The 12287-nt window shown below is 37.4% G+C and overlaps 1 protein-coding gene across 1 annotated transcript in view; it reads right to left on the bottom strand.

Annotated features, from left to right (window-relative positions):
* The window catches only part of LOC106752893, a 3320-nt gene extending 3144 nt beyond the window's left edge, over positions 1-176 (bottom strand). The window contains exon 1 of the mRNA XM_014634680.1: positions 98-176. Coding sequence (XP_014490166.1) covers positions 98-176 — 79 coding nt within the window. The remainder of the gene's footprint in view (positions 1-97) is intronic.
* Positions 177-12287: the final 12111 nt, after the last annotated feature.

A 12287-nucleotide genomic window follows, 5' to 3' on the forward strand; every position in this document is an offset into this window, starting at 1 on the left:
AACTCCTTAACATTTCTATATCCCATCTCCTTCAGTATGGCCAAGATTTCAAAATAACTCCATCTATCTATGTCTATGACCAAGGTACTTGTCTGACCTCCATGGTATTTGAATGACCCATCATTCCAAAACTTTCCCCCATGGTGAAACACCACCTCTACACCACAGTTTGACATTTTCTATTATTCTAAACTATTTTTAAGCTTACACACAGAAGTAACTGTCATACTACATTCATTGTAAACATGCCACGTTACTAATAAGTATTACACGTGTAGGCAAACAAAATTTAACTTTATCACAAGCAATAACTCTTTCACCTACACCTACAACCCACAACATTCCATTTTGTCTTAAAAGCTTAAATGCATGTGCATGACCTACACCTTAAAAAACAACCACACATTCCACAAAACAAAAGACAAAATAGTACTTCCTAAGGGGACCAAACCATACAAACAGTAACCACAACAAAAAAGAAAACATTAAACAAAGGGAACAGTCCAAAAAGAAAGCATTAAATGATACACATAACACACAAAAGGGGGACCACAACACAACACAGTAGGGGACAGAAAAACAAGTAAACAATGCGCACCTTTTCGCCCTTTTTGCTTCGAACAAATACCACTCTTAAACCTTTTCCCTCAAAAGTAGCCTTCACGAACCCTATTCGCTCCACACTCTGGATCGAGAACGCTGGAAACCTCTACTCAAAGCTTCCACAATCACACTTTCTAATAAAACACCCAAATGTAAAAAACCCCAAATTCTAATTAAAAAACCCTAATTTTAAAAAACCACAAATTCTGATAACACACGTCAATAATTGGGTTATTCATTGTCTGCCACATTCAATAAAATGGGCCACCTCTTTGCCACGACACATAATTCAGTTGACAGATCACTCATCATATAACGCCGTAACATGGTACTTAACGGAAGGGACCTATTAAAAGCAAATTTAATAACTTGGGGACCAAATTAAATCACTTTTAAAACCGGGTACCAAACGGAAATTAAGCTACCAACTTGGGGACTAAATAGGTAATTAAGCCAATAAGTTACTCATAAACAACTTTACCGATATCTTTAACCAGATATTATTAGATTCTTAAATAAGTTACTCATAAACAGCTTTATCCATATCTTTAATCAGATATTATTTTATTCTCAATATCTTTAATAAGATATCTTTGATTCTGGTGGACTACAAGCCCAATAATAAGAGTTGGCCCAATTATGGCCAAGCATAAAATATGATGTTATACATAACCGATCAACTACTTTTCGTAACCGCTCGTCCCAGATATCATACCGTACATCATCCCCCCAAGTCCGAGTTAAGAGTTAGGCTTTCGCTATGATTAACTGTAGGACTTATGAGTTTGAGGGAGGTTTTATTTGTTGTGTTTGAGGAGCGTGTTTCTAGTAGTTGCTCATCTGTTTGAACTTTGTCAAATGAGGGTTCTTTTCAGAAGTTTTATTTCCATGTTGATGATGACTTGATAATATCTTTTTTACCTGTTCTTGAAAAGAAAATAATAATCTAAGACATAAGTAATTTTTTCAAGCTTACTTGTATAATCGGAGGCGTTCGGATGCTGATTTATCCGTGAACGATATTATAGTTAGGCGTCCGCATTCGATTTTCCGTGCCTGTTGATAGTAATTAGGCGTCCGCACTCGGTGGTCCGTGCCTTAATGTGTTTAAACATGGTAGTCCATGAGGCGTCCAAACGCGTTAGGTCTGGGCCTTTATGTGAATGGACACGGCAGTCCATAAGGCGTCCAAATGCGTTCGGTCTAGGCCTTCGTGTAAATGGACACGGTTGTCCATAAGGCGTCAGGACGCGTTGGGTCCTGACCTTTGTAAGGTGTCTAGACACGTTCGGTCCAGGCCTTCGTAGGGATGGAAGCGGTTGTCCATAAGGCGTCAGGACACGTTGGGTCCTGGCCTTCGTCTAGATGGACGTAAGGTGTCTAAACACGTTGGGTCCAGGCCTTCGTATGGATGGACGCGGTTGTCCATAAGGTGTTAGGACAAGTTGGGTCCTGGCCTTCATGTAGATGGACGTAAGGCGTTTAGACACGTTAGGTCCAAGCCTTCGTGTGGATGGACGCGGTTGTCCATAAGGCGTCAGGACACGTTGGGTCCTGGCCTTCGTGTAGATGGACGTAAGGTGTCTAGACTCGTTCGGTCCAGGCCTTCGTATGGATGGACGCGTTTGTCCATAAGGCGTCAGGACACATTGGGTCGTGGCCTTCGTGTAGATAGACGTAAGGCATCTAGACACGTTCGGTCCAGGCCTTCGTATGGATGGACGCGGTTGTCCATAAGGTGTCGGGACATGTTGGGTCCTGACCTTCGTGTAGATGGACGTAAGGCGTCTAGACACATTCAGTCCAAGCCTTCGTGTGGATGAACGCGGTTTTCCATAAGGCGTCAGGACGCGTTGGGTCCTGGCCTTCGTGTAGATGGACATGGCGGTCCATAAGGTGTCAGGACGCGTTGGGTCCTGGCCTTCGTGTAGATGGACACGATGGATAGTCCGAACGATAAACTCGGGAGTGACCTTCCGCAAGGTTGTGGATTGTCCAAACGGTAAACTCTGGATAGGCCAAATGATTTGTGTGTAAGATCTTGTTATCTGCATTAAGGAAATATAACAACTCGAATAGCATGTGAGAAAAAGAATAACTAGACAAACCAATGCATTTATCAAGTTATATAATTAATGTCAAAAATAGATTGTCACAAGGCCGATTTGCCGAGAAAGTATAACTGATTGGTCCTCGGTTGATTGCATGGAGACCCAAATATATTAGGATGTGGCATGACCGATATGTGACTACTTTAGAGGCTTGTGATCTACAAGATAGTATGAAGAGTATAGACGAGACCGTTCGGTTGAGATGTAATTGCTTTATATAATTGAGACCGGTCGGTTGAGATGTAACAGCTTTAGTAATCTGCAAGATATATAATATTGAAGATATAATTGAGACCGGTCGGTTAAGATGTAACGACTTTAGTAATCTGCAAGAGATATAATATCAAAGATATAATTGAGAGCGGTCGGTTGAGATGTAACGGCTTTAGTAAAATGCAAGAGATATAATATCAAAGATATAATTAAGACTCGTCAGTTGAGATATAATTGCTCTAGAGTCCTGTATTATGAAAATATAGACTAGATCGTTCGGTGTTTGATTGATATTTTGAAAAATCCATCTGAAGATGCGTCATGACCAAGAAATAGTCTTTCTCAAGTCTTTAGACCGGGGCTTAAATTTGAATTTATGGGGTGTAACACTTTTGCAATTGCTTCTCTCACATTCCCTGATAATGAATCATGAACTATATGCTCCAGGATATAGTGAACAAGGTTGGTGCAGGTGGCAGCGAAACCCCAGAATTTGTGGAATTCTTGCACTCAACTCCAAGAAAAGAAATTAATTTTATAATATCCATCGTACACCAACCTTCCCATTGATTTAAACTTAAATGCCGGGACCCACCATATTTAGCTTTCGGATCCCATTATTTTAACACAACTTTTTTTTTTTAAATCTGTGAACCAAAATGAATAGAGTTTGGAAAATTTGGCATTCCAAATATACCCTTTCCCTGTTCCATCGTGTTTTGTCTCAAATTTCGTTCTCTCTCTCATTTTGTTCTCTCTCTCATTTTGTTCTTCTCTGCATTGTGGTTGCCCCCTGCTTGGTCTGTGTGACATTCGATTTTTGGTTCTCCGTTGTTGGCGTTTGATGGAAATGGAAAGTCCCGAACAACAGCTTCGTTGTAGGAAGGTAAATGCGTTGTTGGGTTTTGGGTTTTTTGTTAAGGTACTTGGGTTTTTGTGTTGTTCGACTTTTGGGTTTTTGTTTTGCGTTGTTGGGTTTTTGGTTTGCGTTGTTAGGTTTTGTGTTTTTGATTTGTGGTCTTCCGTTCTGGATGTTGTGGTGAGGGTTTAATGTTTATTTGTTTTGGGTTTTTGATTTGTGTTCGTCGTTATTGATGTTGTGGTAAGGGTAGTGTGTTTTTGTGTTTTGTGTAATTGTTTTGGGGTCTTGTGTTCTTTGTTTTATGTTTCTTTGTGGGTTTTTCGACCCCTTTTAGTTTTGTTTGTAATATGGTTCTGTGTTTACATTTGATTTGTTTTGGTTGAGCAGATGACGGTGCACCACTATTTTTCAACCATGTATGTGTGCACGTTGAACGAACACTTGACAGATGATCAACGGTCACTTATTTCGAAGACTCCTTTTGGTTGGTTTTTACAATTGAGTGGTAAAGTCACAATGAATACTCAAATTTTGCGGGAGTTAACATTTAAATGGGTGGATTTGAGTTTCGGTTTTCTAATTGGAGATAAAGTTGTCAACATGAACGAAAAGGAATTTTGTTATGGATTAGGGTTGAGTTCAGAGGGTGATGGTATAAACTTAAAGCATATAGTGGGTAATAGTAATTGTTTTAAATACTTGGGTAAGGGAATCAAAGATTTGAATTTCATTTACAAATTCTTATTGAAGAAACATAAAAAAGAAATACCTTGTGATGTTTTTTGTAGCTTGTATATATTGGTTGGGATATCTGAGATTTTGTTTCCTAGATGTTATGGACGAGTGTTTCCTATCATGTTTAAAATTGTTGACAACCTCAGTCGTTTGAGTAACTACTGTCGGGGTAGTTTAGTTTATCGTTATTTGGTGAAAAGTTTGAGCAAAGCTTTCGATTCAGTGAAGAAAGGCAAAGCTATAAGCGACGTTACTGTCAATGGTTGTGTTTAGATGTTGCAGGTAATTATTACTTATTGATTTGATAACTGAATGGTGAATTGAATATTTCAAATTTGTTTACGAATAATTTGTAACATTTAGTTGGTGTTTAGGTCTGGTTTTGTGAGCATTTCGTACCTGCAGAAGGTCAAGTAAAGAAGTCACCAAGGATCTTGCATTGGATGGATACAAATGTGGGAGGCAGCATTGTCAAATGGGTTTTCGAGATGGGTGTGGTATGTGATGTGTTCAATGAGTTGTGAATTATTTGATATATTAAAAACAATTACCTAACATGTTATATGTTGTTTAATTTCAGTTCCATGTTGTTGATGATTTGGTTGGTTGTGCATCCAAGTCTAAGACATACGTGAAGGAAAAACAATCACATCCAAAAAAGAATGATGACCAAGTAGCGAAAAATAAAATACTTAGAAGAGAACGCAGACAAAGTATGTTGCGTAGTGCTGAGGAGCAAGAATGTCTGATTGAAGAACTTAAAATGAAGGTGGATGTGTTGGAGGCAGAGTTGGCTGAAGAGAAGGCGAGAAGAACAACTACAACGGCAACTAACAACCACGTTGATCATAGTAACAATGCATTTTTTTCCCTTGCTGTAATGTCTAACAACCAACCGGGAGGATTTTCGAAGACCGATCATGGTGGAATGTCGCAGAACACAGCGGATGGATCAACACCGAACCAGAAATGAAGACCTATGTGCGGATGGGAAGAAGAATGCATCACAAGAGCCAAGCCCTGAGGACACCTTACACCGGAAATATAGGATGTAGAAAAAAAAATTAGTGATTAATGTATGGTATTTTGAATACCACCAGAACTTCATGTTGTAATTAAACTTATTTCTTGCAGTATATAGTTGATGTATGTTTGGTTCCATCTATTTGTGTTATTGAAATTAAGTGGTTTATATTTTGATTTGGTGTACAGATGGAAATGTTTTGAGTTTATTTTGTTGCTTCCAAGGATAAAGTAATGTTTGTGATATAATGATATGGTGAAGACGTTGGTGGTCATTTGTCTATTGTAAACGACTAGTTTAGTTAAAGTTTAATTTTGAACAACCTGTTACACATAAGGAAGCATGAATGAGAACATAAGGAGACCACTACTGAATTTCTGCCAAATATTCTGTGAAAAACTGCATTGTAATCGATTACAAGGCAGTGTAAATGATTACGCGAGCTTGAAGAGGTTTCTGCACATCCTCATCATCTGTAGGAGCCACCAAATACAACATAGGGAACCACGTGCTGAACGAAGAGTGATTTGACAGAAGTTCAAATGTTTTAGTTGTTTTTTGATGTTACTGACTGAGGACTGCTTTGAAATTAATGTTTTTGGACCCCCATGCAGGTGAGGGATGAACACTTGTACAAAACATTGAGAGAATTCAAGATCTGCCAATATTCTGTGAAAAACTGCATTGTAATCGATTACAAGGCAGTGTAAACGATTACGCGAGCTTGAAGAGGTTTCTGCACATCCTCATCATTTGTAGGAACCACCAAATACAACAGAGGGGACCACGTGCTGAACGAAGAGTGATTTGATAGAAGTTCAAATGCTTTAGTTGTTTTTGGATGTTATTGACTGAGGATTGCTTTGAAATTAATGTTTTTGGACCCCCATGCAGGTGAGGGATGGACACTTGTTCAGAACATTGGGAGAATTCAAGATCTGCCAAAGATTGTGTGAAAAACTGCACTGTAATCGATTACAATGCAGTGTAAACGATTACGCGAGCCTGAAGAGGTTTCTGCACATCTTCATCATCTGTAGGAGCCACCAAATACAACATAGGGGACCACGTGCTAAACGAAGAGTGATTTGACAGAAGTTCAAATGTTTTAGTTGTTTTTGGATGTTATTGACTGAGGATTGCTTTGAAATTAATGTTTTTGGATCCCCATGCAGGTGGGGGATGGACACTTGTTCAAAACATTGGGAGAATTCAAGATCTGCCAATGATTGTGTGAAAAACTGCACTGTAATCGATTACACTGCAGTGTAAACGATTACGCGAGCCTATAGAGGTTTCTGCACATCCTTATCATCTCTAGGAGCCACCAAATACAACATAGGGGACCACGTCCTGAAGGAAGAGTGTTTTATGAGTCGTATGACATTTTGTATTGTTTAAGTGTTCTTTACGTAGGGAAATATTTCCTTAATTAAGATTTTGTAACATGTAAAAAGACATATAATGGACACAATTAGTCATTAAACACTGAAATTCGCAAACGAAGTACATATAAATTAAAGAGTACAATATTGATCAAAGACATGTTGTTTTACCATGTTGTTTTATCCAGCAAAAGCTTCATCAATTCAAAGTTAGCTGATGATTGAAGCTGTATTTTGGTGCACACATTACGCTACTTCGCCTATATTGCTAAAAAACAAGTTTTATAATTTGCACATAAATAAAGCTGGGCATCAATCATGAATGAACAATCATGTATACATTGTAAAATAACAACCTTGAAATCAATAATATTATTACAATAATCATTTCCACAATGTATTCATATACATTTTTGTATCTTACAAACTATAACAAAACAAACTGCCCTACATTTTTACAAAACAACAAATGTCCTACAACAATCCGTACACATGCAGCGCATCTAGTATTCTTATGTTGTCGTCATCCAAGATCCAATCACGTACATATTGCTTTCTAATTGCAAGCAATTCCTCCTGAAAGAAGAGTATTGAACTAGTCAATTCAACCAAATCATCAAAAAGTAATGAAAATGTTATGTACTCCATACATTAGAGTATGTTGGCATGCTTTTCCCATTGAATTTATCTTGTCCATCCTAAATTTGCATTGCTTATAACATTATAACTCCACAGTCATGCCTGAAACAAAAAAATAAATATTCAACGACCAATTATGAAAACTTCATTATTTACAATAACATATTTTTAAAGTGAAGGCTTACATGTTTGGTTGGGATGGGATGTTTGCTTATACAACAGACAGAGGTCCAATACTGCCTTCCGATCTGTTGTACAACATGCAAAAAAATCGAGCAAGGTTTTGACTCTACAATGTACAAATAACAGTAACACGTTAACAATACATTATTTAAACAAAGTCAATAACATTATTAAATTTGATGACACATACCACAACAGTGTCTATCCTTTTCCGGTCTCTTACGCCCTTCACCAAAGAGTCCAGAACATATATCTCTAATGTGGTTAGTTTAACTACATAGCACCACCAATGATAGTCATGGCAAAATGGAAGAAACAACTACAAATAAAGAAACAAAGGGAAACTCAAAACATCATGAGCTGCTACATGTCAAATACCACCACAAACACAACAAAAATTAAACCTCACACACAAAGTCAGCTGTTGCAATGTCTTCAAGGCTAAAGTATCCGGCACGCAAACAGCTGCTGTAATTGTGAAGAGTGAAAACACGTCGATTTTTTTTCATTCTGTTATAATCATTGATTATAAGGTCCTACAGATAGGTTGAAATACACCCACCATCAATGCCTAACACTTTATTTCTAAATTGAACAACAACATGGAAAATTTCTATACACAACAATTTACCGCATATAACGAACTGAAAAGGATCCTCTTCACAATCCCGGTCCTCCTTTTCTCGTAGTGCACAAATATGGTGGTTGCAAATAGAACCAACTACACATACACAATTCATTAATGATTTCAAATGAATATGCACAATATAAATCAACTAATCAGAAAAAACACTTACCATGTTATCAATGTATTTGTAAGGAGCTAAGGTATTAATAGATGTTGTGCTCAGTGTCTGCCCAATTATCTCACAGACGATCCTTAAAATAAAAATGTACTTATTAAATGTAAGTTATGCCCATAAAAGTATATAAAACCAAAATAAACATTACTAACCTCTGTGCTCTATCTCTAACGCTGACAGCGACGTACAGTTGGTCAATATTGACGCTAGACCTTGGATCACCAGCAATAGCACGCAGAAGGGCGACAACCAATGCTTTCGGTGCCTGCGCTTCTCCATCATCATTAATTTCAATAAGGTCATGAACATGATTTCCACCTCCTACATCCCGTACAACTTCTTCATCGAAGGCAACTGTGAGGTCTCCTTCAAATCTGCCACCAACAACTTCATCATTACCTCCAACAACACCTTCTTCATTGAAGACTTGTTCACCAACTCCACNCATTCGTTGTTCATCACCTCCACCAACAACTTCTTCATTGAAGACTTCTTCAGCAACTCCACCCACTGGTTCTTCATCACATCCACCAACAACTTCTTCATTAAAAACATCTTCCTTAAAATTTTGCCTTTGACGTATTTCAAATAACTCCTTCGTCAACGAAGCAAGCCTTGAATTCAACGCTATCAATTCTTTAGTATTTTTCTTCAATCTCTCATCCAAATTTGCTTCAAACGTGCCGTCATCCGAGGTATCGTCATCTAATTCGTCAAGTCTCGGTCGTTTCGATTGTGTTCCTAAATCTGTTCCTCCATCAAACATTTCAAAAGCCGCAATGATTTCAGGCATTTGACGATCACGCATCCGAATATACCACTCCAACTTTACCTATTACACATTTATACACATTTATTTGTACATTAAAACCATCAACAATTTAAATAAAACATAAAAGGATATGCATCAAATACTTACATCTACAGTCCTAAACAATTCTTCCATTTTTTCAAATAATCTTGTCTTATAAGGGAACCAACGCAACATGCGAGGAAACCTCCTATGACTTGGATTACCATCCAAAGAAAGCTTCTCTATCGCCCAAGCCTACAATAACAAAATAACTTACAGTGAACCATATTTTACATTACAATACAAAGGTGTTTAAAGAACTACAAAGCAAGCATGTTACATGCAAAACAACCACATTCCCACTAAGACTGAGTGCGCTGGCGATACCTCTAGACATTATCTTCTTCATACATTTATTCAAGTTATCTACAAGGTGTTTATGTACACCGGTCGCCCAATCATATAAACACAAACTATCTAGGTCGTCTAACACTTTTGAAGGCATGTTAGCAACAACCTTAGACTTCCTAGGAAAGAAAAAAACAACCAAACAAACAAATATATACAACCTACGCACAACATCAACCTCAATGTTGTTGTCCGAAACAATCACATTAAACTTCTCAAGCAAATCCGATAAAGTTGTGCTCTTTGAATTAAACATTTCTCCAACCAAACCAACTATACATTCATCAAATGGAACTTCTAAGCCACCTATGTCTAAACCAGTCGTCATGAAAACATCCAAAACACTAAATGGAACCAATTGATGACTCACCCTAAAGCTAACATCATGCCCAGCCCAGCGACATACCATAACCTTCAATAATTCACAGTTAATCTCTAGAGCCTTACGAAGCCGCAAACACCAACGAAATGGTGTCATCGAAATTCGTTCTACATGCACTTCTCTGAGTAACCCATTCATAGCAACAATTATTGATGAATCAACAGAGACTCGAACACGCCACTACACAACATTATCAAGAAAAAAATTATTACTTACAAAAAAAAAATAACAACTATATATAAACGCGATATAGAGTGAATTAGGGTTCATACAAACATATGAATAGTAACCAAAAAAATTTATTACTTACCGTTGGGTTCCGAGACGCCATTGCAACTGCCCAAATTTCAGACAAACATATGAATGGTGGATTAGGGTTCATACAAACACAAAAAGGCATAAAACGACACGCACAAACCCAAAACACAAAAACCCTCCCCAACCCAAACAATGCGATATAGAGTGAAAAATCTAATGGGATATACTGCATAAAACCAAACACACCCAAAACGCAAAATGCGAAATGCAAAATAGTGCTTACCAATAGAGTATGGATGAATACAAATAGAGAGACGAGAGACGAATGGAAACAACAACGGAGTCGATACACGAATGGGTGCGAGAGGAATGAAGAGAGGAACCGAATGAGAGAGAGAATGGGAGAGACGCAACTTTGGTTTCGAAAAGTGAAGAAGATGAAAAATTAAACCGCCAAAATCAATTTTCATAAAACCATTCTTCCAAAAATACCCTTCTACACATCTTTAAAAACATTTTATTCAAAATCTAATGGCATGCAATAGAATTTTGACACGTGGAGGTGTGTCAAAATTGTGTCAAGATAGAATATCAAACAAACATTTTCCTTAGCTTTTTTTCCCTTTATAAAGTTAAAAGGAAGAATTTAAGAGTGAATTTACTCTTGACAATGCAAGCAACTTATCTATTAGGACAATGATATTTTAACATTATTTTTTGACACTATTTTGACACTGCACACGTGTCAAGATGTGATTGGACGATTTCAAATTAAAAAAGTTGAGGTAGGAGTATATTTGGAAGAGAAAAACCAAAGTTTGTTTTTTAATTTGAAATTATCCAACCACATTTTGACACGTGTGCAGTGTCAAAATGGTGTCAAAAAAATGGTGTTAAAATTTTATTTTCCTATCTATTAATGAAAAATTTTCCAAGCTTCTCTTTTCTTCCACCCTGGTGGGTCCCGCGTGAGCATTTGAAGTCGGATCCCGTTATTTTGACACCATAGAATTGACACTCATTTGACACTGCCACGTGTCAACATGTTATTGGCCAATACGTTTTTTTTTTTTAAAAAAACTGGTTTGAAAAATGCAGAGTTTTAGACAGTTTTTGTTTTCCTTTTTTACCCCTTACCATTTTCAGTTTGAATGTGAGGTTTGTCTCGTTTCTCTCTCACATTTTCTCTCGTTTCTCTCTCACAGTTATCGTCGTCTCCCTTGCTCTTCACTGCTGTGAAATGGCAAGTTCCGGAATCGAGCATCGGTGGACGAAGGTAAGTTCGTTTATTGAGGGTTTGGGTATTTGGGTATGCGTATGGGTATTCGTTTATAGGTTTGGGTTTAGGGTTTTTTTTGTGTTTTTTTGTGGGTTGTGTATGGTGTTTGTTTGTTATTTGATTTGCATTGTTATGTTGTTATGGACAGTTGAGTGTGCGTCATTCATTTTCAACCATGTATATTAGCGCTCTCAACGAACGGTTAACAAAGGACCAAAGGGAAGTCATCTCGAAGACTCCTTTTTTTTGGTTTTTAAAGTTGAGTGGTAAAGTGACATTTAATGCTAAACTTTTGCGTGAGTTAACCAAGACATGGGTGGATTCCACCAACTCCTTTTTTATTGCAAACAAGCATTTCACTATCAATGAAAATGAATTTTGTTCAGGAATAGGATTGANTTTAGATGGTGAAAGCATAAACTTGAAGCATTCAATGGGTAATAGTATATGTGTGAAGTATTTAGGTGAGGACATAACCGATTTGAAATTCATTTTCAAATTTTTGCTGAAAAAACACAAAAAAACCCTTCCTTGTGAGGTATTTTGTAGCCTGTACATCCTGTTGGGGATATGTGAGTTTTTAATCCCAAATCGTAGTGGACGAGTTTT

This window comes from Vigna radiata, unplaced genomic scaffold (assembly GCF_000741045.1).
Source record: "Vigna radiata var. radiata cultivar VC1973A unplaced genomic scaffold, Vradiata_ver6 scaffold_552, whole genome shotgun sequence".
NCBI classification, from domain to species: Eukaryota; Viridiplantae; Streptophyta; class Magnoliopsida; order Fabales; family Fabaceae; genus Vigna; species Vigna radiata.